Source organism: Harpia harpyja, chromosome 23, assembly GCF_026419915.1.
Source record: "Harpia harpyja isolate bHarHar1 chromosome 23, bHarHar1 primary haplotype, whole genome shotgun sequence".
Classification (NCBI taxonomy): domain Eukaryota; kingdom Metazoa; phylum Chordata; class Aves; order Accipitriformes; family Accipitridae; genus Harpia; species Harpia harpyja.
In genome coordinates, this window is record NC_068962.1 from 3,117,293 (window position 1) to 3,143,558 (window position 26,266).

Consider the following 26,266-nt stretch of genomic DNA (forward strand, 5'->3'; position numbering starts at 1 on the left):
ATGCAATTTTTAACCACAAACTACCAATACTGACAAAAAATTTCAAAGTGAGGTGGGACAGAAAATCTGAGGAATCATTCTTTTTTATATCAATATATACATAGTACTTAGAAGTGTATATGCCACCTTTGGACTATTTTACAAGTTGAATTAACTTGTAGACCCTATGCTGTATGAACACATGCATGCATGTATACACTTGTCGTAGCTTGCTGTTGCACTGATGCAAAGCAGCCTGGTATACTCCCTAAGGAAAAAGAAAAGCAAAAGTCATAGGAAAGTTTTAGACAAAGGTAGGTAGACTTACCAAACATACAGTAAAAGCTATATTAACAGACAACAAAGGGTATGCTGAAACTCCCAAGTTTGTAAGCACAAGATTTAAAATTACACATCACAATCCACCCCTGTGTCTATTTTGATCAGTCAGATGAAGTTCTTAAAATTTTTTTAAAATCTGTTCAGCCCAATATGCAACTTCAGCCATATCAAAGTAAGCCAAATATACCACACACAAGACATGCCACGCAGTTTTACAAGCTTCATTTGCAATTATGCATTTTTCACCGCTGACCAGTCTCCTTTTGGAGCTCTGTTATTTAAAGGCATTCTTTTTGTACTCAGCTTTTCTAGTTTAACTCTGCACAAACTTGTTAATGCCTTTTTTTTTTTTTTAAAAGATATTTTGTCCACAGAACCATCTGAGAAGGTAATTAGCAGGAACTGAGGATTTTAATACCATGAAGATTTTTGTAAGTTGTGCCACAAGAAACAAACTAAAACACACACAGATCAAGCCTAGGAAGGACCTGAAAGCATTCTGCAGGGCAGTACTGAGCATACTGCTAGCAAGTAAACTTGGAGAAGAAAAAGTTCCTTCACACTGTTTCCTACTTAAATACAAAGCAAGGTTTCAAAACACACACAGAATTTAAATTTAAGATCCTCCTTGAGAGCTTGTCTCAGACACTAGGTAAGCTCTCACAGCCTCACCATGGATCAGGTGCCATAAAATTAAGTCTCAACACTGCAAGTGATATCCTCTAGTGACTCACAGCCCAATACCAGACTCCTGAGACTGGGTGCATGATAAAAGATTAGCACAAAATTTAAAGGGAAAAGCACAAGCTCTGTGTTAGAAAGCTCTCATTCAGACAGGCAAATCAAGATCTGCCATGTTTTCAAGCACAGCATTCTAAGCAGTATGACCTATCATGAGAACAAAACCAATCAAAACCAAAAAAATTGTCGTGCCTATTAACTTACACAGGCCTTTTCCCAGACTTCTTGTAGCCCTTGCCTTAAAAGGGACTTAGGCAGTATTTACTACGTCAGAACTAAACTAATTTTTGCAACTGGAATTCAGATACTAATACCAAGTCCATAAAATTGCTCTATTTTGTGATTGGTTCTGGAAGTTTAACCTGGCTCTGTCTAGAAGCCAAGATAAACTAATGGAACAAAAGCGAGATTATTTAAAAAAAAAAGGAACGCCAGTTCCTGTTGCTTCAGCACTTTGATACAAAGACTATAGTATACTTCAGTGTAACTTATACAGCAGTATTTAGAAGGCTTTAAGCACATGCAACTATGCAGCTAGTAGCACTATTACTACATGTGTTACTCTTAACAAACGTGAATAGCTTTAGGAATGCTGGTAAATCCATATTTGGGGCTGGGGGAGGAAGGAAGAGAGGGAATAAAGAAGGAAGAGATCACTCTCAGGGCTATCTCACACCATTAAATGCCTCAAGTACAAGAAGCTCATTCATTTATTGAAGACGCATTGTCTTCCAACTGCAACTGAGCTACACGTAGGTTACTTTGAGGACTTACATAGAAAAGTCTTTACCTTCTGTGAAGTAACACTGAAGTTGAGAGGATTCTCCAAAACAGTGCATAAATGAAAGAATGACGACATTTAATTGCATTGCAGTTCAGTTTGGAGTTTGTTTGTTTGGTTTGGGTTTTTTTGATGCTAACAGTATCCCTGAAGGAGGTCAACTGAAAGTATTTCATGTAACTAGAAGAGAAAGATATATTTCGTGTTAAAACATATAGCAAAGCGGGGTGAAAAATAATTCAAAGTGAAAAGGAAGTTCCTTAAGCACTGAAAAGCAAATGAAGACTAACTTCTCCTCCCATCCTAATTAAAGGCCTAACATAGGCTAAAGGAATATGGTTTTAAACTATTGTTATAGTGCAACTATGATGAATATCCCTCCCACCAAGTGTTGACATGAACTGCTCTGGTTTTACTATCAGATTTTTTTTTTTTTTTTTAAAACATGGAAGACTTAGCAGCACAAAATGACACCACTGATACATCAGTTGTCTTGCTTTTGCTGCTTTTCAGCAATGCATTTATTTTGATAAGGAAAATCCACACACATTAAAATCATTTTTATTTTTCTGCATTTTGACACCAAAAGTGAATGTCTTATGTTACAGTTTTCTATAGGATGGACACAAGTTTAGCTATTTGATTACTCAAAAAAGCAGATTAAAAGGAAAAAAAACCATTAATCTTAACAGAAAAAAAGACCTATTGCTTTGCTACAAATTACCATTTTTGTCCCAAAGTTCACGGAAAATAAAGCTTCCCCATAGCTATAGTCTACACAATAATTGTACCTAGAGTAAAAAGATATTGACTATTAGCTAATGTTCTCAGCTTTTTATAAGTAGCACTTTAAGAATAAGTAGTATGATTTATTGCGATCTTGTACCAAGCAGTAAGACTGAACATCTGTATGCTGCAGATTTAAGCACACCAAAATGTATACATTCACTTTAAAAAATTGTTGCTTATCACTCTTCATTGGTAGTAGTGAAGTCAGCTGCCTGCTCAACTAAGTTACACAATATAGAGTGTTTCAGCATGCTTCCACTGAGAAAAATATTCAACTGCATGAAAGTAGTAAATCTCACCTTAGAAGATGAAACTGTAGCAGAAAATGCAGCAATGCCCTCTTCATACAAGAATAAAACTTCATATGGAATTTTTCACGTTTTGAGAATACTTCTCTACATGAACATTCAAAGATAATCACATAAAGCTGTGTTGGAAAGACCTCGCTTTTTTAAAAAAGAAAAAAAGACCACTGCTAAAGTCAGAATTTAGACTACTTCAGATAACAACCTTGACCCAAAAAAGTATTTTAGTAGCAAATTATATTGATGCAATTTTAATCTTCCACACGTATTACTAATAAATAAGTTCCTCTAAGACATCCCTTGCCAATTAGATTTGTATCCTGCTCCTACAACACTAAGCACTAAAATGAAGGGATACATTTAAATGTTACGCTTAAACGGAGTTACTAATATGATACTAAGACTCTTACAGAAATGCGAACAGGTTTACAGTTACATTTACTAAAAAGTTACAGTAAATCTACAGAAAAGGTTGTCCTTGTACTCTCCCAACATCCTAAAAGGGATCAAATTTGGTTACATTGTTGCTGGAAAAAATCCATACAAAAATGCATTTCCCTTTATCACCTGTGTTAAAATCCTCCTCCACAATAATCTTATAGAGACAAAAGTACAACTTCTTTTCTGTACAAAGGAAAAGCTTTAAAAACACAGCTTCACATTTTACTACATTTTTGCCCTTCTCAGCTTCCAAGTTCTTGCAAAAACAAATATAGTTTCTCAAAAATGAATTTAAAAGATGTCCACATTAAAAAAATAAAGCCTACAAAAAGTTCAAAGATCTAAAAAAATGTTACTCCTATGGCAAAGTGATCTCCTACTAGTCCAAAGTCCAGAAAGTTACCGATGTCCATTTAATATTATCTTTCTTCATTTATCCAATTTATCAGGATCCAATCACATTATTTGTAAGAAGTCCTTGAGCCGATGAGAGGGCAGAAGAGATCTCTACAATTAAAAACAGGAGATCAGTCGGGTGTGCCTTTCAGAAAGATACTCATTTGGCACCACCCGCAGAGCCAATATTAAGATATTTAGAGAAAGGATTTCCTTGATTAGTTTCCATAGACTGATAAACCAAAAACAAGAAGACTGAAACAACAACAAAGAGAAGAACTTTTATCCACAGGGGAATGGAGCGTTCTTTTGTTGTTGGTGGCTTCTCTGACTTGATGTCAGTTGAGGTACCATATTTTGGAGCATACTTAGAGTAACTTTCCTCCATTCTGAAGTCACTGGGCTCTATAGGCCGGCTAGCAGCTCCTTTGATTGGTCGACGGCAGCTAGCACTGTTAATCCAAAAAAAAAAAAAAAACCAAAAGAAAATTAAAATTTGCATATTTAAAAGAGCAATCTAAGGTATACAGGAAAGTTTTAGTATAATTAAAGAACTAAAAATTATTTCTAGTGAATGCAGTACCTCAAATATCTGTCTCAAACTCTAACATGTCTATCACTACTATTTTTAAAGTTAATAATTCAGTGTTCAAACAAACACCCCTTAAAAAAAACCTCAAATGCCACTTCACCCTATCCACATAATCAGTGGATCATAACTGGCAATAAGACTCTAGGAACTCTCTCTACTTGCATCTTTAATGATCACTTAGGCAGCCCCACTGGGATTTCTAAACCTAATATTGTCCCTGGCCATTAGAATATCTACTGATGGCTAAGCTGATACACAGAGCCAGAGACAAAGCAGTAAGAGTTAAGAAACCCACATACATTGCCAAGTCCTTATATACAAGGAGCACACGTGCATGATTTTTATTCAAAAAGTGGTATAGATTTAACTACGCTGATAAGACCTCAAAACAAGAGAGCAGATACACTACAGTAGTAGTAACTGGTACCATATATTCTCCTTATGGCAAGACTTTATGCAACTGCAGTTTAAATTGAAGCTATAATTAACGTGTTGGAAACACAGGAGTTGATTTCACATCTTAATATAGGGAAACTTTTTCTCCTATTCTCTGAACAGGACAAAGTTTTGTGAATTGCTTAATTATCCAGAGGGTTGTTTCAATTTTTGTTTAAATACAAAGTTGCAAAGAAAAGTGTAATAGCCCTTCCTAGGTGCCATCCTTATTCACAGTAAGAGTAATCTTTGACTACAACAGGACTGCTACTTAAAGGAAGAAACAGGGTATCTGAAAATTCTTTTTGGCTCTCAAAAAGAAAGCTCAAATATATGCTGGGAGACCTTTTCTTAATTTAACAGCAGGCCTAAAGCAGTTGCATCTAGCCAAAAATTTAAATATTGTGAGCCATTACCACAGAGAAGCCCTTTACATTTAACGTCCAGAAGTTCCAGTAATAATTCCTACTATACTACTACCCTGTTCTCTCACCCCCAATTTAAATAAAGAGGCTATTTTGGCTAACAAAACTATGTATATAGAACAGAAGAGCTAGGTGGTCATCTCAACTGCCACTGAGCCAGAGTGCAAAATTGTTCCTCAGAAATCTACCAATATGAACAAAGGCTAGTTCTCAGCTTAAACAGATTTACAAGAACCAAGAAACAAGCCCCCATAAACCTTAGAAATACCTAATTCCTGTAGGTGTTGAGACTTCATAAGGGAACATTTCCTTAAGAATATCCCTTTCTACTCTTCGTTCTTCTGTATGAGTTCTCTCCGCCACCTAGGAAACCAAAACCAGTTATAGACCTAACAAACCGCAAAACAGAAAGCTCCTGCATAGCTATCTCAGTGACCATAACCATGTGCAATTTTAAGAATGAACAAGTCACCCAGTGACATTCAAGAAGTTTACTTCTTGGGTTTTAGAAGTTAGTTTAACCTTTGTTAGTGGCAGCTGTCTGGTCACTTTTGGCGTCTTAAAGCATTCAGTGCTCTCCTCAGTTTCCTTTAAGATAAAGAATACGTTGTATAAATACAATACACCTGCCAGCCAATGATGTAGATGACCAAAAAAAAAAAAAACTTAACCATCACCTCTATCATGGCTGTGTTGAGCAGATCACAGGATTGGTTGTGGCCAACATGATTAAAAAAGCACTGATGTGGGCAATCTGTCTCTTCTTGCTGTAATAAACAATGCCACAGTACAGTAAAATACTAACTGAAAAAAACTTCAGCAGTTTGAAACAGAACATCAAGTTTTCCCACAACCTTCTATTTGACAACTAGGTCTACATTCCAGTCACATTATAAATAAGTAAAGCAGCACATTTCATAGTCTCAGACCCTTTGGTAGAATAGGCTTCACAGTTGTTAATACAGGTTTTATCTACAGTAACTACACGAAGCAATGAACTCCATTTAAATTCAGCCAAGCATTATCTTGTAATGTAAAATTCCACAATATTACAGTACTACATTAATACAATTACATATACTTGCAAGTGCTTTAGACAGTTCTCCAAGAGGTATATAATTTCAGCAGCTTGAATAGGTTAACATTAAAGAATCATTTTCTTTCTTGATAATCAACAGGAATCTACAGATGCTTTCTAAATTCAGGCTTTTGGTCTATAGTAATCCTATTATTTGATTCCCTAAATTAAGGCACATTGTGTTTTTTTCAGGACAGGCTAATTTACAAGATCAAAAGGTAGAAAACCCAATTCTATCATTGAGCTATTCAAAGAATTTAAAAGGAAAAAAAAATTTCTACATTTTGTTCAGAAAAATAGCAGCACAAGGAGAAATAACACACCAAAACATATTTGGCTTAGGAAACAAAGAGGAAAAAAAAAAAAAAGAAAAAAAGCAGGATTTACACACACACACACACCCCCCCATCCCAATTCTGAAAGGGGAAGATAAAAATATGTTTATATTCTCTCTTTTATGCCATGTGACAACACTAGTTTATTTTGGCTAGTGCCACCTGGGTAATAATCTCCTCTACCCCTTCTGTACTAAGCAGTAAGCACATACACACAAGATCTTGTTCACAGAGTAAGCAAGAGCAATCTAAGCTTTAATTTATTTACTTCAGCTGTCATCAATGGTTGCTTTGGTGTTCTTCTGGGCATGTCTGAGAGTTCACTGATTGACAGTGTAGGAGCTGCATGCTTGAAATTTCCAGGCACCCTATTGACAACCTGCCGAGATTCAAAATTGTTCAAACTCAGAATCAGCCAAAAAACAAAATAAAAGGGGGGAAGGTGGCAGAACCAAACAACAAAACCTTTATGTGCATTGAATATATGCATGTTCGGAGTTAACTCAAGAAGGTTGTGTAACAGATACTCTGAAATAAGCACAGGAAACACATTGCTTATCATTCCAAGTAGTTTCTTTTAAGCCATTTAGAAACGTAAAAGCTATTTAGTTCACACGAAAAGCCAAACTTAAAGCAGTTATTCTGCATGTACTTAAATAAATTAAGAAAAGATCTAAGCTTTTAAAGTGGTTCCTTTCAGCCCTCCCCCCAAAAAGACATTAGATGGGACCTAGGTGTCTACCTAGTCCCATTTCAAAATGAACAGCATTAGGTATCAATACAGATACTAAACATGTGGTTTCAAAGACTACTGAATAGTCTTACTTTCCTTAAAACAGTCTTTTATCTGTTCAAAACAGAATGATTCTGTCAGTAAAGATATATTACAGAAAAATACCACTTGCATGATTTATTAAACAAATTTACTAAGCATATTTACTAGGGTCTCGTTGCTTGCAGTCAATATAGTTTCAGCTATGGGAGTACTCTCTGATATTACAGCATCATCTACAGGCAACTGTGCTGTAGCTTCCACCTGTTTGTTTAAAACAAACAAAAGAAAACAATTGAATAAAATAGCCACTGGGACCCTAACAGCGAGAAAAAAAAGCTTGTCTATTGTAAAAAGCCTCTCATCACCCTTTTCCTTGGTGTTCTTCTTGACACTCTTGTAGATTCCCTAGAAAATGCCTGCAGAGGTCCACTTTTTGAAGATCCACTTGTCCAGACAGTCTCAGTAACTCCATCTTGAGAATAGGTCTATTCAAGCATCAAACACATGATCAAATGCATGAAAGCCAGCTCTCAACATTGGATACCCACAACCAAAAGCCAGAATAGCATGCATACACCAGAAGCAGTGTGTCTACAATCAAAAAAAAAAGTGGATCCCAATACATTCAGTAATGAGTAGCTAGCTAGATTAATAGTGTTGACCACAATACTTACGTTAGAGCACATTATTATTCAAATACAGAACTGACTAGATAATGCACAACAGGAAAAACTGGTAATTTGCTCACCGCAATAGAGTGAAGTAACTAATGGTACAAGTAGTTACATCAAGTCATGGACAGCAGATATGCTAGCTTCCAGGCCCATTACCTTACCTGCCTACACAAAAAAATTAATCTATGAGCATAAGCAGAAAGCATCACCTTGTTCTCTACCCAGACAGGGGTCTATTCTCTCAAGCAGAGATGGGAATGGTTTAGGCACAACCACCTACATTTCAACAGGAACTAATCTCCAGCCACAGGGGGGATGTTTTATAATCTTAAAAGTTTCCACATACAGAGATGAAACTCACACAGTTTTCACACAACAGTAGGTTTAAACAATCAAGCCTGACACAGATCTTTACAAATCTGAGTAACAAAATGAAGTGCCAAACTTTTATAGCCATTAACAAACACAGACCCTTCCCCATGCCTTATTGCAAGTTTTATGCTCAAAGAAAAAATCCTCCTCAAAACTAATTCCAAACATAGACCTGGAGGGAAAGGGAGATGAGGGTCTGCTTCTTCTAGATTATATACAGGATTTTCCTTTTTATTTGGTTAAGTTTAAAAATAAAAATTATTAGTTTGTTAATACTGAAATCTTTGCACATTAACACCTCATGCATTGATGTATTACCAAGTTTTTGGAAGTTACACTCGGTGGTGATGGAAGTTACAGAGACTGGTGCAACTGTCAGTTACAGGTCTAACAGCAGATGTAACTTCACTGGAACAGTAATTAGCCCCAAAACAATGTGTTAAGAGAGCAGGCTGGAAAGCATTTATTTATCAAGAGGGGAAAAAACCATCTAACAACGCTCTTATCCATTCCCCACTTGTATCTTCAAAGTTACTCCAGTGAAACTAGAAGCAGAGCAGCTTTATGACTCTTAAATCCTGTATTACAGCTGCTACATATCCAGCAGAGGGAGCACAAGCGTTTTGCTTTACTCCAAAGTCACTGAAATACTTTGAAAGCCAAATGATGTGTATTTATGCACAGACCTCAAGTTCAAACAGATTCAGATGTTTTGTACAGAAGTGTAGATTTCAGCCTAAGTCTCCAATATTCAATTTAAACAGACTTCTGATGAAAGATCTCCCAACCCCACTTTATATATTCACCAGACACTGGCTTCCCTTCCCTATTAAGAAAAGCTTAACCTGCAACCTTCACTCATGGCTCCCCATCTCACCCCTATACACTTTCCATTTGAGAGGTGTTCTTCCTTAGAAGCTTAGAGAAAAACACTAATTTCAGAGTGGTTCCACTCAAGAAAGCAGTAAGGCAATTCCCTCATCCTACTATCAGAGAGCTCCCCTGCCCCAGGCTGTTTGACTAGGAACTAGTTTTCTTCTAATGAAGAGTTAGAAGTACTTCAGTAAGTAACCACTGCTCTCCCTAGTTCTTCAGATGCTTGTCAGTCATGTGTTTTAAGTACCAAGTTTCAAGTTTTTTCTTGCATGAAGAGTCCAGGAAAAAAACAGCAGAAGACCCATCCAGACTTCAGCAGAGCATATTCAACAGACAAAAATTTAAAAAAAAAAAAAAAAGAAAAAAAAAACAAAGAAAAATTGTTGTCTACAGTTACAGTCATCCTCAATGTCAATTGAGCAGGCCTTGTCTGCTTATCCCACAAATATCTGAACTAATTAAACCCTATCAGAATGTAAGACTCATTTTAGGTACACCAACACCCTGTATATAACCAGAGAAGGCAACAATGGTGTGGTACACAAGTACCATTCAGAATGTGCTTTTAACTGTCGTATTAATCATGAGTAGTGAAGCTATAGATTATGAGTTTACCTCAGCTATGACCTACCAAGTTTTTTATTGGGTGTATGCCACATGAAATTTGTATGCCAGCAGCTGCAACACTGCATGTTTTATTTTTAAGAAGCCCAGCTATACAGGTAGTCAAAAAAATGCAGGGAGGAGTAGGGGAACACAGCACATGCAGAATGTCACTACACACAGTCTCAATGAGAGAGAGCAGTTCTACACTGCTAGGAGACCTTAACATTTATTTTGTTTAGCCTGCCTCTTTCTGTTCAGCACCATTTACTGTGAGGCCTTAGGCCCAGTTTTGAACTCTAACTCTATATTCACCTACCTGATTGGAGGGGGGCATTTGAATTAGGGTTTTCTTCCAACTTTTCCAGCTCACTACGATGAGGCAATTAAGCACAAACAGCCGAGCTGAAATTCATCTAGCCCTCCACCTCTAACTGACTGATAAGACCCATAAGCCTGCTCAACCTCCCCACCCAAATTCTTTTGTGCCAGCCTGCTTCAAGACTATCTATTCGCACTCTTTTCTTAAGAGAACAGCAACATCCATCCATGCCAAATGACAGACAATATTTTCAGCCGTGTACGTCTGGACTAAGACTAGTGCTGCACAGGACCTAGAAGTGACTAATAAGTCTGCTCACACCACTCTACCAACCAGTTCAGCCCCACTACTCTTCAGAGCCTCATAATCTTTGAGCCATTGCCACACACTGCACAACAGCCACATATAATTCTGCAGAATGAGTATGGTCACTTGACACAGTAGCTGCAAACTTAAGATCCAATTTCACAGAAAGAGGGAAAGAAAAAAAAAAATACATCTTCCCACCTTCCACTTTTGTTCTCAGCAAAATATATGACTACACATATTTGCTAGCCAAAAACATTGAGTTGTTCTTGGCTTCAAGAGGCTGTAATTTTTTGTCAGTGGGATGTTTTTTGGGGTTTGGATTTTTTTTTTTTTGGTTTGGGGTTTTTTGTTTGTTTGTTTGTTTTAAATACAGCAGTCAGGAGTTGAAAGGTAAAAGGTTTAACAAGCTAGAGAGCGAGTTGCTGAAGAATTTGGTATCCTTTTGAAATTAGATCATTTTTTGATTAAGTGATATTCCTTTGATTAACTACTGGTAATTAAAATATGCAAGTAACAACATATTGCATCTACACTGCACATATAAAAGATTGCAAGACAAAACATGGAAAGGACCTAATGTTATTACAGTGAAATTGGATGACCAAAAATTGAGTAAGCGCTCATCACTTGAAATGCCACAAAAATACATCACTGTATCTCTTCCCTTTTATTCTGTAAGTGGGTTCCTGAAAACTAGGAAGCTTTGTTTGTTGATAGCTGAATTAAATACCTCTATTACACTGAGGCTGGCAAGGATTTCTGGGTGAACAGCAATTTAGAAAAAAGTAAACCTTAAATACAAGAACCTCAAGATTCAGATGCCCATTATAAAGACCATTGAGCAAGAGTTGTCTGAATAAATTAAGGAATATTTTGTGTGTTGAACTAAGTGTGTGTTTTGCTTTGTAGAAGTGAAATCTGTTCAGCTTGTACCATAAAAATCCAATTAAAAATAAGCAGAACTAGCTACAGATCTCCATAACTGTGTTGTATTACCCAAGCTCACACAGCAGCATGTTACCTGCTTTGAGACATCCATAGCAAAAGCATGTTTATACATGCATACACACTATCTAAATAGGAAGTATCTGGCATTTAGCATAAGTAGTGAGAAAAGTCATTGATCTGCTAAAACACATCAAGCTATTAACAGGACGGATTTTGAATCACTGAACGTTTTCTATATAAGTCCTTTACTGCAGCACAACTCCACTAGTTATTGGTCAGATGAATAACACTGTAAAGATCCTAAGTAACCTAAGCTGGGGAACAGGGTATTTAGTGACACTATCACATCACAAGGACAGATCAGCCACCAACTACTGAATCCAGTATTCAGCCAGCAATTTGAAAACGTGAGGTGCTTCTGTAAAATCCCTCTTTCACCAAGACAATAGAACTAATATTGTTTATAAGTAAAGGACAAGGTGGTACATACAGCAAGATTTAAACTTGTTATTTATTATTTTTCCTCTTAGGAGACGCTTTCCAACACATTAATGTCTACTCTAGTATTGCTGCTACAAGCAAAGTTGAGGAAAAAAATATTATATAGATAGCTAGTCCATGTGTGTACACACATAAACACCCTTCTATATATAAATATAGGTGTAAACAGAAGTACATTACTTCATGTATTATATTTAGACCACAGCCATTAAACAGATGTATTCAAAACGCATACATGTATCTATAGATATCAAGCCAGATAGATAGGAATATGATGTATGTATACATATTTAAAACCATTTCTAAAAAAACAAACACAAAAAACAAAAACCCCAACCTTTTTCCAAATTTTTTTTTTTTTTTTTAGAAACTGCTTCTTTTATGAATCAAGCTGTTTACAAACATCCAACAGGATGACATCAGCCCATCTGACTTAAAAACCTGTCAAGTTTCCAGAGCTAAACATGTTAAAGTTGGCTATTATTTTTCTCTAAGAGGTGCTGCAGCAGCTGGCAAGTCAGACAAACAGCTTTTAGGAGACCATAATTTTGAATGTTATCAGACAGGCTAAAACCAGCAGCTATAGTTAATTCACAAGATTTTCATGCTGTATTAGAACAGGCTTTCTGAAAGAACTTTTAAAAAACAGCATAGCCCACTTAGTAAAATGTGATTATGTTAAAAGTAGTAAGGTGTTTAGTGAACACATCACCTGCAGTTAGCAGCTGTTCCAGATGCCACTAAATTAAACATACCTGGTTGTGTTCAACAACTCTTTTTTGTTTGAGTGCTACTGGAGTCTTCGTCCTGGCTTTCAATGGTTCTCTCTTCTCAAGCCTCAGCTCAGTCTTCGGATCTGTAACCGGTTTTAATAGAACTAGTTTCTATAATACATACTGGTTGTTATACTAGTTTAAATCAATTGTATTTTAATAAAAATTCATTTTAAGAGGCAACATAACTTTGTTATGAGTTACCATTTCCTAAAAAAGTTGTGAGATACAGGTAAGTTTCTCCATTGAATGTAGAAGAACAAAGACTTTTGAAGAATAACCTTAAAAACTATTTTAAACCACTGACCCAAGTACTTCAGTTTTGTCCTAAAAATCTTACATTTCAGTTATGCTTTGACCAATCCAGCAGTTCCACTTAGAAACTGGTATCAAGTTGCAATTATTTTAACCAAAGTACCATTATACTATTGATTGTAGTAAGGGTATTGAAGCTTTTCAACATTGTTTAGGCTGTTAGTTTTGTTTCCTTTAAAATAGGCCCTTTTATATAAACTCCTTTTTGATGCCGAAGGGTGAGTGGTTAGCAGTCATCTTACCAGTAAGAGGATGTATTATTTCCACCCCCTTTCTAAAATTCTAATAGCAGTACACCAACATATTTAGAGTTTATTTATAGAAACCTTTTTTTTTTTTTTTTGGCAGAGGGAAGTGTCTGTTTGGTTTTGGTCCCGTCCCCGCCCCTGCGTTTGAACAGTTTGGTAATTAGATGAAGCATATGTAAGAATAAGGAGATAGCTGTCAGTTGTGACTGGGCTCTTGGCTGCCCTAAAAATAAATAAATAAATAAATCTCTAACATCCCTTCCCCCCTAAAAGTGCAAGAGATTAAAGTTCAAACACAAGCCCAAGCATACAAGGGAGATCCATTGAGTCCCTAGTTGTATTTCAACCCTTTCTGTCCTAACTCCATGGAAGTTCCTGTAAAAACAAAAAAAACCCCACCCCCAAAACCAAACCACAGAAAATAAGCATCTTCTAACATTCCATTCATGACACTCTTTAAAGCCTACACTGTTTTTACTTTTGGTAAGATGTATGATGGTGTGTTTTAGGTTCCACTTCCCCCACCCCTGTACTTTTTTGATATAAAATTGATATGAAAACCGCAAAACCCACACCCAAGACCAATCAATCAAGCCACCCCAAACTAAGTCCATAAGGAACACAGCATAAAAGGGATCGAGTCATATATGAGAGACATTAAATAAAAAAAGTACAGAATTTTAGTAAATAAACATTCATACGCTATCCCACAGCAAATAACTACTGTGAGCACTGTAAGACAAAATTGCACTTGCACTTAAAGATGAAGTGCAAAGAACACTGGAACACTTAATATGCAGTTCTCCTACCTATCAGATTTACAGGCTCCAATCTGGGGAAAATGGACAAAAGGGAACAGTTTGGTAGCAAAAAGTTTCCCTTCCCAGAACAGGCACCTGGATCACTGTGGTAGTACTGCATGATCAAGTACATGACTCGCATGGTCTAGAGCAGTATCTTAAAGCCTCACCTAACAGGAAGATTATGCCCTCTAGGTATTTCTTCTACTGCAAGTATTATTGATGTACAATTTGAATAGTTCACAGGCAAGTTCCTCTTAAGTCTTACCTTCTTCGTTGTCACTGTACTGGTCAGAATCATTATTTCCATTCTGTCTGGTGTTCTCAGCAGTTGAAGAAATCACTGGGAGAGGTACAGGTGCCTTCAGTTCTGGATCTTGCTCCATCAGTTTCAACAGTTTTTTCTCATAAAGTTTCCTAGTAGTAGCTGTAACAAGGAAGGATACATGCTAAAGATACAGTTTTCATCTTTCCTGACTTGATTGCTAGAACTCGGCTGTTATATACCCCTTGGGAATCTCTGAAAGTGTGTTTTTTATTTTTAATCCGTCTGTATGGCCCAAAGCATACACCTCTAGGTATATAACTCTACCTCTAAGGCTTCTTTTTGGTTTAAGAGAATTCTTAAGATAAACTTAGACCTCTTAGCACACTGAAAGTTACAAGCGTTTACCTATAAAAAGGGAACTTACCTGCTTCTTAGGTGCTTTGTTTCATATGAGGCAATATACAAGTTGTTGTGCCCTCCCAGAAAATTTAGGGAGATTGATATTGCAAGAGCGACAGCTTCCATGCATATTCCACTATTATCCTCTTAATCCCTTTACCCTGGAACTAGCACCCTTTCCCCCTTAGTTTAACCTTTGCCCTGTTGGCAAATTCAGTCCAATAAGGATCAGAGGTGGTGCAAGTAAGCAGCAACACAGGAACTTCTGTTTGCTGCACCTAGCCCTCAGATTGGCTCGCTTGATCTAGGAAGACAGCTGTTTAAAACTAAATTGTATGAAGGCTAGCACATACTTCCACGTCAGGACTGTGCTGGCAAAAATCTGTAGAGGTTAACTGGTGCCTGAGCTGTTAGCTGCAGAAAAGTCTAACCTTAGAAGACTTCAGATAAGAGGAAGCCACCCTTGAAAAGAAGTGGCAGACTCTCACAAGAAACGGAATCCAGAACTAAGGCTTTTACTTAGACCAAATTTGAACATCTTTCCAGTGGACTACATAGGTACTTGAATTTTTCAGAAGATTTGAGATAGGTTGAATGGGAAGGCATACAGAAACAGCTAGCAGAAAATATTATGCATGACTTTGAATACACATGGGACTCCAGGCTCCATCACTGACACTTCCATCCGCGCAGGATTTCAAGGACATTCCACAAAAGGCTCAGCACGCTACAGGCAACCATCTATTTTTTGAAGCGTTGTGAAATCAAAGTCCTTTGCCATTGGCTTAGTGTGCAATCTGAAGGGCAAGGAGCTTTGATCCCACATCACAGATGAGTGCCCAAGGCAGAAGATTAAGCTGAGGTCAGGACTTCTCCTGAGATAGGTTAGCATGCAGGATAGAACGCTAGGTTCAAGGAGCCAGAAAAAATATTAGTAAAGGAAAACATTATTGCACAATGCAGTGAGTAGGAAATGCTCTAGGGAAGGGGAAGTTCTCTGTTCTCATTCTGCTCTCAATGCTATGAGGTTATTATGTAAGATGTGTTTTCTATTTAAGCAGGCCCCAGATCTCAACCTCTGTATCAGAAGACCTAATTACCCCAGCGCTGAACTTTAACTAATGGATACACAGCTTCAGAGCAGAAGTTCAACATCTCCAGCTGGCCTAGAACACAAGAGGAACAAACTGTGGACTTGCCTACACTGCAGTGGTTCAAGTCTTCCCAATGTAAATAGTTCAATGAAAGCATATTAAGTGGGAAGTAGGATTGCAAGACTATTGGTACTAAACTTAGTAAGTAACTGTATCAGAGAAGCTTAGCGCTCAGAACCGAGGCTTAGTGAGAAATATGTTGAACAGATGAATATTTGCTAGTTCAGTTGACCTACCTACAATTGGGCCAGGGTTTAGTCCATACTTCACAAGTTGCTCTTGAAGATCTTCATTACTCATCTCTGTTATATCTAGGTCATCCTTCTCCTCTGGCCTGGGTTTGTCAGTTTTCTTTGTGGCCTTCTGTGAGTGTGCAAGGGAGAAACAAGAGACAGTGTTGCCAATTAATACAGAACACATCTTTTTTTCTTCTAAGGTAACAGGAATATATTAGAATCCTGAACATATAAACCAGGAACAGTAATTATATTCTCCCCCATCACCACCACTAAAGCCTACGTGAAACACCTCAAACATTTACACCTACTAAACAAACATGCACAAGTTTCCTACTTACATAAGGAAATACCCATTACAAGCCTCCTTTATAGTAAAAAAAAAACCACCAAAATTCTTACTCATTATTCTGATCCTGTGTTTTAATTTGAAGTTCAAGTATACAACAGGAGAGGATTTCTTTCCTATGACCGGAGAGGTAAGCTTCTAGCTGTTTCACCATCACTATACTAAGCTACAAATATTTATGTTCCATTGGCATTTCTTCACATTTTTCTTCTACCTAGTAGGTCAACGCTTCTTCCTCTAATGACATGGAACAAGTTCTTCAGTATCTACACCCTCTCAACCAAGTTCCCAAAATCCCCATTCCCACTTATCCTGGTGTTCTCTGTAAGATTACAGGATGTTATAAAGCGAGTGCAGGAAAGGCAAAACCAGAAACACCCTCAAATTTTCAAAATCCTGCCTGTCTGCTTAGGCCTCTGCTACTGTAGCTCTAACAAATCCTAAACCCAACTCTGGCAACACTGCTCGAACAGTTGGCAACACACCACCACCACATACAGATGGTTATCAAAATAATCTGCCAAGATGCTACTCCTAAATTAGCAGTTTCCGCTATATCCAAACAGAGTGATCATAACATTTGTTCAACTTGGGAAGCCTTTGTTACTACAATAGACATTTCAAGCTCCAAGATCTGCAAGAGAGTAAGGAGGTAAGACAGAAAAAAATATGCTTAGGATCTGCTTGCTCTCAAGTAAGAAAGATCTTGATAGTGCTTTGAAGTAAGTCATATCTGTATCTCAAAATTGTAGGATATAAACAGATACAACTTCTACACTTAACATGTTTCTCAACTTGGTTGCCCAGAGGGCCTATCTGGGTTTTCTGGTACTTACCAAAGACTAAAATTCCAAATACAAATATGTTATAACACTCACTCACAGTTAACAGGGTTTTTTTTTCTTGTTGTATTTAGTAAGATAGCACTAAAAGGCTATAAGATGACTGGTAAGAGTCAACATTATCTACCTAGCCATTAATGTCAGTTAATACTGGTTTGCATGCAAGCTTGGTCTTGCCTCAAGTGTCTTAATATTTTAAAGCTAAACAGGGACTGTATGAGGATTTCCCAAATATAACTGACTCCCCAATTAAATTATTTTCCTCTAACTCTTGGATTGTGAAAATCCCAGCATGATGAACATAAAATCAGCTGCTGAAAAGCAATAGAATCTCCAAGAGCTCATGCTATTTCTTATTTCTAAGATATAGACTCCAAGCATTCTGAAGAAAGGACAGGATCACTAAAGTGGCAGATTTCACTAATGACAGATTTAGAACTCACTTTATCAGTAATTCTATTCCTTTATCACATAAAAATCCAATTAGTTTTTGAAGCAACTGAGCCTACTTATCTAGTACACAAAAAAGAACCAATCTGCAGCTATAGGAGACTCGTATTTACTTTTGAATGTGTTGCTCATAACACTATTTCAAGTTAGGTATCACATTAACAAAAAATTTGTATTCAGTGCATTTTTTTCTGGACTACTGAACTGTCCAAACAGTGGAAAAGAGTTCCAAAACACATGCTGGGTTTTCTTGTTGGGATCTGTTTCGACTGTTGACAGCTCTGGTGTTTGCACACATCACCAAGCAGATGCCAAGATGCTACTTCCATATTTCAGAAGAAAACTACCACCATGGCGCAGGAAATCAACATTCCAATGGCACTTCAGAGAAACTGGAAACCTAATTTAATGTATCTCTGCCTTTGTATCACTTAGAGGCCACAGAAGACACTATAAGAATATACACCAGAAGAACTACTCAGCACCCTACTAGACATTTTACAGAAATCTTAACTACCAGAAATCTAACTGCAACTGATGTGTAATACCATCCTCTAACACAAGTAAACTTACATATCTCATAGGATCTTTGGTACTTTTTTTTCTTCCAAGTACTATTTCACTTTTTCCTGCAGTATTACCATACATTGAGACCATCAGAATAGTCAGTTTCAGCAGAGAAAAAGGGCAGGGAGAGGATGAAAAGTTGAAGGTAATCTGTGTTCTTCAATAATATGGCCAGATGCATTGATTACCTTGTGTTCTGTGAGGTCTTCAACCTTTACTTTTGAGTAACTACTCTCCTTAAAGCAGAAGCAAATTATGTCACTTGTACAAGTAGAAAGCTGCCATTTAACCACTCATTGGACCATAAGATCCATACCTAGAAGCATCAGGCAAGAAAGAATTTCTTCCGTACCTTGGCTGTGGTACGACAGCATTAACCTCAGCAACAACATTAGCTTTAATTACCACTACTATTATAGTATAAAGCACCGCTACACTTTCTATGCATCATCACAACTTATCCATGGGACTAGCCCGTGAGACAGATGAAAAGAGCTAGCTTTAAAATTTATCATTGCAAATTAAAACAAAAACAAAAAAACCCACACCCACATTTCCCTGGTCTGGTGGCCATTATTAAAGTTAAAGTTGTCTTACTGTGGTGCAGAGGTGAAGTGCTTAAAATGAAATTGTGGCAAACACCAGGATTTGCTGAAGTAAGGTGGTGCAGCTGACCCCTTTGCACATAATGAAAATATTCTTGCAACACTATACCCAGACCAATAAATCCTTATCTGAAGATCTTCTCATTCCATCCAGAGCTGGCAGCATTAAAAAAAATATTTCTAGTCATTGCCATTTTCTAGAAAACAGAAGATGGAAGAGGATCTGCATATTTCACTTGAGACAGATTTGTTCACACCAAAGAGGTGGCAATTTGGTAGTGGTATCTGTCAGGCTTAGTTTCAGATTAACTAGGACCCAACCCTTCAACCAAGTACCGAAGTGAATTATAAGCATGGGTCTCCCACACAGCATTCTCGTTCTAGGGCCACAGGAAAAGAAGAGCATAAGAGAAGTTCATCTTCTCAGAGTGTCATCTCTCAACAGCAAAAAGCTTTCACCTTCTTTCACTAATGAGAGGAGCAGCAAATGCAAGTGATGAGAATTCAGACCTGGAAGCTATCCCTTACCTCATCTTTAGCATTCCCGCTGAATAGAAGTCCGTCAGCTACAGACCAATTTATCAGACAATCTTTATGGGTACCTTTACTAGTTCTAGCACTACTCCACCAAAGACAACCATATGTAACATCTTGAAGAAGCCATTAAATAATATAACAGACAACTATGGGACATCACCAAAAGCGGCATTTTAAAATCCCAAGTTAAATGGCACCTACATTAGGACATTCAAGGTCTTTAATCCCAAACAGGGGCAGCTTCACCACTAGAAGCAGAAAGGCTCAGGGCTTCTTTACTATTTCTCTGAACGAGGTTAAGACAGGCTAAGAAAGCCCAAACCACACCAACAGAATGGTCTTTAATTTTCCAGTTTGTACAGTGTCCTCTCTGGTAACAAATAACTGTATTTCTCTCAGGGGAGGGGGAGATAAGGAACTGCACATGCCAAGTCTAAATAATAGACTTATACTGTGAAATACAGAGGTCTCTAGTTCCCTTGCACTTTTTGTTTTATCATACACAAACATTTCCTGCAGTAGAATTATTTTTTTTTAAACCAAGTCCTACTGAACTTTTTAACCTCAAACACCTCAAGACAATATTTACCAAAAGCTACAGGACAGACAAAATAAACAATGGAAAGGAAATTATGCAGCAGTAATTCAGAGATACTGATACATGCAACTTTAAGAATTCTTTACCTTTTAACCTTAGTTAAAAAGGTGCCAGACTTAGAATTTCCAAGCCTATGTATGGTAACAGTCCTAAATTATAAGACTGGGGACTACTCAACCCTTCCACCCCCCAGACACCAAATTCCGTGTTACTCAGTGAAGGCAATGTACCCACTCTGAAAACAGATGAATGCTGCATAATGAAGAGTTGTTTCCAGAGAACCTAAGTGAAAGAGTAAAAATTCACAACAAAAAACAAATCAAGAAACCAAACTAACAGATGGTCTCATGGCTCAATCAGCTGAATGCTGACCTGGAGATCTGGCTTGTGTATGTGTCCCTGCTGAACAACTGACATGCACTGCTAGACAAAAATTACTTCAATGGGATTATTTTATTTAACTATAACCACCATTATTACACCAGCACTCTTAACAAGCATATCTCCCTAGTTCATGAGTCTAGAACCGCAGAAAGTCTGAAGGTGCAGAACAGCATGGCAGGACTTCTCACTGCAGTGGGAATTACTCAGTCACCTCACCCCTACTGCCCACAGCTGTCACCCAGACAGCAGATGAGTGCTATTTAAAAGGCCACAAAGGTGTTTATCTGTATTGTGGGTCACATTGGTACAGCACATCATAATTAAGAGACACAGCCGCATAGGAAACACTGAACAGATTCTCTTCCTTCACCGGGTAGCATATATGCTTCACATTCTCTCACATATTGGAGTGTGCAGTTTCACCTTCCATACTCCTAACCTTCATAAACTACCAGTTTTACTATTACCTTCCCTTTTCCAATAGGGAAGGGTTTGAGACCTTACAGTTACCTCAGCTACAGATATTATCACTACCACACCATTCTGACCATAAAGAGCTGAAGCTAGCTCTTCATTTACTTGGCTACTTGATTAGAACAAAAAAACTTCTTTACCTGATAGGTCTCTTCTATAACCTTTCGAACAGGCCTTTCAGGTCCAGATGCTCTCATTATACCTTCATTAACAGATGTGAGGAGGAGACATCTGACCAATCTTTTTCAAATCATCACTTTAAAGGTCAAAACCATCACTCAGTGTGTTTTAGAACAGATTCTTCCAGGACATGAAATGCACCAATAAGCTAAGTCATAAAAACCTACACATTCTGAGCTCTGAACAGCTCCTGTTTGGCAACAGTGTCAAGATGATATTTTTGGTATGTGCTTTAAAACAATGCTCCTAAAGAGGCAAAAAATGCTATTTCATAGTTATTTTTCCTTTGAGCTATCTGTCCTGATATTCAGCCCGTAACTAACCAGGACCAGGAGCATCCAGATGCAGATGGTTCCCCCTGCAGCAAAAAGGTGTCTCACATACCAGCCACTGTCCTCATGCACCACTATGCTAAATAGGCTTAGAAAAAAAAAGTTGCTCAAAAACATTAGTAGAGCTGGAGAAGCTGGCTCCTCCAGACAATATTATCAGACTGAGGCCCAAACAAGCATGATTTTAAGTTTTTCCTCTCCTGGTAAGAGTATATAGCCAAAGTGAGCTCTGGAAGCGAGTGCTGGAAGAGCGATGGATTTAAAAGACATAATTTGTAGTAGAATTAAAACTATGGGGTTTTGTCTCATCGCTGCACAGCTTTTATCAATGGAAGATGTGCACCTCAATGCATTATCAAATGCCCAGAACTTCGGCAAAAAGAGCATTAAAATGACAGTGTAGGCAGTTTAAAATTACTAATGACTACAGCAATGTCAAAACATTAACCGTCAGTATCAAGGGACCTGGTTTAGCTTTCCTGTCTGTTCAATGACTGCAACACGGATATTTGGAATACTCCTTTGAACTTGTTTCTCATATCCATTTTGAGAAACACACTGCTGTCCCCCGCTTCGGCATCCGCAAGTCAGCTGACAGATCAAGTGAGGCATCGATTCGAACATAACAGGAGCACTCCCTCAAATCGAGCCCCCCCAGCCCCTCCACAGGGGCACACACACCGCAGGCTCGGGGAGAGGGGGTGTCGGTCGTACCTCTCTGCTCTTCCCACAGGGACGGGGGAAGGCTCCGCCACCACTCGGTCACTGCAGGGATTTACAAGTCAGGACCGCCCGTTATTCGGGCCAACGGGCTATCCCGGCTACGATACGTTTTCCACAGTAAAAGCCGTATTAAACAATACATTTTGTGCACCCTCGACAGCCTACGCCCGTAAAGTAAGGACAGACTGCTTTTTGGCTGTGATCCCAATCCTTTCACGGGACTGGAGCAACCCAGAGGATTGCTTACTCGCGCAAGGCACTTGGACTTCAGCAGGCAGGCACACAAAAACTTAAGCGCTCGCAACTGTTGCGCCAGTATTACTACTGAATAAACACAAACTCAAGAAGAAAGAGGTGACATCTCTCGCCTGTGTTGCTATTCTCTATTCCAAAGTACCCGTTTCTTTCCTCTAAGAGTGATTCTGGCCCTTTTCTACCTCTCCCTCTATCCATCCCAAGAGTGAGAGGGAGTCTTCACTCCCAAATCAGTTTGCTTTTTTGATTGATTGTTGTTGCTGGGTTTTGGAAGCTTTTTTGGTTTGGGGTTTTGGGGGTTTTGGTTTTTTTGGTTTTTTTTTTTAGAATATTAAGTTATATCCAAAGAAATACCAAAAAATAAGGAATAGCAGAAAGCACAGTGGGACAGAACCCTCCAAAAAGCAAACCTATGTAAGCCCTCTTTCAAATGTTTTTACAAGTTAATACTAGCCTTGACTGAGTCATCTGGATTGAAGACTTTTGCAACTTTGAAGTTAAGCAGTATTCAAATTTTTAGAGTGATGCAGGAAATACAGAAAAATAGAGCACTCCAAATAGCTTTGTAATACAGTCAAGTATTTTGGTGTTCTAGAAACATATTAAGTAGTTGATTGCCTAAAAGTTTGAAATAGCGAGTTTACAACACCCCCCGCAATGTATATAAACCGATACTACAATTTCCAAGACCTGTAATACACATTAAAATGGAACTAATAAAGCATTGCAATTTTGTTACTCAGATCTCAATCCAATAACAGAAAAGAGCCGTGTTATACCACTACATGTTATAAAGTACTTTTGTTTCCTTACGCACCCAGTGCAAATTGTTTTCTGGTCCTTTTAAATATACCCATAAAAGCAATACCCAAGATAAAACAATGAAGGTACACAGAGGAATAAAAGACAGAGGTTGCTGAATCCACCTTTGTTTCTGGAGCCTACCAAGTGACTTACAGGAAATACAGGATTCCTTTATTTTATTTCTCCTTCCCGTAATGCCTTGCAGTCTCAGCTTCCTCCCTTTGCCCCTTAATTCTAGTTTCTTCTCTTTCAGAGGTCTGACTGCTTTCCCTCCTGTCCTCTCTTAATCTTACTTATCAAGATATTTCACTTTGTTCCCACACCAGAATCCCACTCCCCTGGATGTCAGACTTCCTTCACTCTGCCTCTCCCTTCCAGCTGTTTTGGGGGCAAGTCACTTTGGAGACCCGTATGTTACTCTTTTGGAAGGAGAGCTGACCAGAGAAGCACCCTTATGCCAGAAGGCATGAACAGGGACAACAGCTACCCAAGCCACAAGCAGTTGCAGAACTACCTAAGCTGCACTAAGCAGACAACAAGCATACATCAACCAAGATTTTTTTTTTTTGGGGGGTGGGGGGGGGGATGATGGACCCAAATCCAAGCAGGTGTCACTAGAATATTTGCTTCAGTTTTGGAAGTTATGATGATATAGTGCTCTGATATTAATACACAAGACTAGCAAAAATAGGAGAGCCTTCCAAACATTGTTAACAGAAGTGTAGGAGTACCACCCATTCTGTAAACATCAAAAGAGTCACCCATAATTGTTTAAGCTTAAGCACTGTGGAAGGGAAAGGAAAAATCAGATCCAGGAGCTTTAGCTGTCATGAGACTTTCCTTCTCCCACAAGCAGGAAACACGTCAGATTCAAGCTCATCCTATTTTACTCAAAAGCACCTTACGAACATTACAGGCAGACCACAGAGAAGTGTCTAGTTCACTGTAAAGTTTCTCCAGTGAATGCCAGTGAAGTATTTGAATTAGACAGATGTTAAAAAGAGGTAAATAATTTGGTTAGAAATCTCTTCCTCTTTTAGATGCAGTTTTCAGTTTCTTAATTCAAGAACTCTTTGTTGGGGTTTTTTAAAGGTTAAAATATGAAAGATCTTCAAAGGAGTCCCCTTCTCCGTGCTATCCTTTACCAATGAGCTTTGAAAGATAGTATTTCAGATACAATTAAATACTTGTAATATCACACACAGTACAACTCCAGTAGCTGGCAATCATTACACGAGCCTTTACGGGAGACCAGACAGCTTAGAACTATGACTTAAAAGACTGCTTTCTCCATATGTGCAAATTTACAGACCACTTACTAAAAAATTAAAAAGGAAATCACATTTTCCCAAAGGCAAAAACTCCAAACGGCATCAGCTCCCCCCCTCTTTCCTTACATGATAAAAGAAAGTCTGTCTAAGCAAGCAACAGTGGAGCAACTGAACACGCAGCAGAGGCACTCTGCTATAAAACATATGCTTAGAGGTACGAGAGAGACAGATACACTAAGCAGACCCTCTTCGCACTAAACAGTCCACTTCGTTAAACAAAACAAACAAGCTGTTCCTTCACAGCTTCGTCCTTTCATCTGGAGGTATTTACAGAGAGCAGCGTTGCTTCAGTACAACCGGGACAGCTGATGGGAGTCGTCTTTCCAAAGTAAGTTGCAGTCTCGTGCGGAGCTTCTCTCGCTTTACTCCGACACCCGAGTATCTCGCTTACGAGACCGACCGCCAAATCAAAGTCACGGCTTCCCAATTTACGGTCCGGGGGGGGGGGGGGGGGGGCCTGCCTCACGCTCCACTCGCGATCGCGCTGCCCCTCCCCGGCTGAGAAGCTCACAGGCGGGAGTCGAAGCCGGCGGCTGCCCAGCACCGACCCCCGCGGTTCCCAGCTCGCCTCCCGGTGCGGGGCGGCCGCCTGGCAACGCGCCCACCCCCGGCCCCTCCGCCCCAGGCGATGGGGACTGATCGCGCCCTCGGGCCGAGCCGAGCCGGGCCGGGCCTCAAGTTAAGGCGAGAGGGAGCCGGAGCCGCGGCCGGCAGGCGGGGGGGGGGGGGGGGGACGGACAGACCCGTTCGGGCGGGGAAAACGGGCCCGAGGCCGCCGGGAAGCTGAGGGAGCGCGGGCGGGGGGTCCCGGAGCGGCGGTTACTCACCCTCCCGGCGGCAGCTCCGCGGTTCCTGGCGCCGAGAGGCGTGGGCTCCCGTTCCTCGTCGCTGGAGAAGTCGGGCTGGGCGGCGGCGGGCGGGTTGCGGGCGGTGAGGTGCTGCAGGTAGAGCTGCACGTAGACGTCCTTGCGCTGCTCGCCGCCCGGCAGGCTCACATTGTTAGCGATCAGCTCGCTCTTCAGCTTCTCCTTGGTCAGCACCGACGGATCCGACAGGAACTCGGGCATCGCCGCCGAGCCTCCCGGGAGAGGCACCAACAAAGCGCGGGGAGAAGGGGCGGGGGCGGAGGAGGAGGAGGAGGAGGGGAAGAAGAAGGACTCGCCTGCCCCGCGCCGCGCCAGGGACCCAGCTCCACAGCGGGCGGGCGCGCACACCGAGCGCTTCGCCCAGCCAGCAATAAACCGCGCCCCGATTGGCAGAGAGGAGAACGAAGCGGCTTTATTATTGGCTGCCGGGCGGTAAAAGGGGAGAAGGCGCGCGGGACCCACCCGCGTTAGTGCTTTGCGCGAGGGAGAGTAACGCAGTTTAAATTCGGCTCAGGCGGGAGAGGCGCGGGGGGGCGGTGCTCGCGCGCGCGCGCGCGCGGGGGGGGGGGGGGGGGGGGGGGCCGCGGCGCGCGCTGCCTCAGGCGGCGGCAGCAGCGGCGGGAAGACGCGGGGCGCGCGCTGCCTCAGGCGGCGGGAAGACGCGGGGCGCGCGCTGCCTCAGGCGGCGGCGGCTCCTGCTGCCGCCCGCTCCCGCTGAGGAGAACCGCGCTTCTTCCCCTCGGCGCTACCGCCGGCT

The 26,266-nt window shown here is 39.8% G+C and overlaps 1 protein-coding gene across 9 annotated transcripts; it reads right to left on the bottom strand.

Moving 5' to 3' along the window:
- Positions 1-713: 713 nt before the first annotated feature.
- Positions 714-25,944, bottom strand: TMPO (thymopoietin). 9 transcript variants are annotated; one of them, XR_008233147.1, is made up of 12 exons: positions 25,471-25,937; positions 16,213-16,339; positions 14,424-14,582; positions 12,775-12,875; positions 7,780-7,899; positions 7,580-7,675; positions 6,908-7,018; positions 5,904-5,993; positions 5,749-5,814; positions 5,495-5,589; positions 2,932-4,226; positions 714-2,023 (listed from the first exon to the last, which is right to left on the bottom strand). XR_008233147.1 is itself a non-coding variant. In XM_052774621.1 (11 exons), the coding sequence occupies exons 1-11, from the start codon at positions 25,708-25,710 to the stop codon at positions 3,935-3,937; spliced, it is 1,497 nt and encodes a 498-aa protein (XP_052630581.1). In that variant the 5' UTR covers positions 25,711-25,937; the 3' UTR covers positions 2,332-3,934. The 9 variants fall into 9 exon arrangements, 8 of the variants coding, with proteins under 8 accessions (XP_052630581.1, XP_052630583.1, XP_052630582.1 ...); XM_052774621.1 differs by lacking the exon at positions 714-2,023 and having other exon boundaries at positions 2,332-4,226; XM_052774623.1 differs by lacking the exons at positions 714-2,023; positions 7,780-7,899 and having other exon boundaries at positions 2,332-4,226; positions 25,471-25,941.
- Between the last annotated feature and the right edge of the window lie 322 nt (positions 25,945-26,266).

Coding starts and splice junctions, on each gene's coding strand:
- TMPO (XM_052774621.1), bottom strand. CDS start 25,710: ATGCCCGAGTTCCTGTCGGATCCGTCGGTGCTGACCAAGGAGAAGCTG. Junction 16,340..25,470: donor GCGGAGCTGCCGCCGGGAGG/GTGAGTAACCGC, acceptor GCACACTCACAG/AAGGCCACAAAGAAAACTGA. Junction 12,876..14,423: donor GTACAGTGACAACGAAGAAG/GTAAGACTTAAG, acceptor AACCGGTTACAG/ATCCGAAGACTGAGCTGAGG.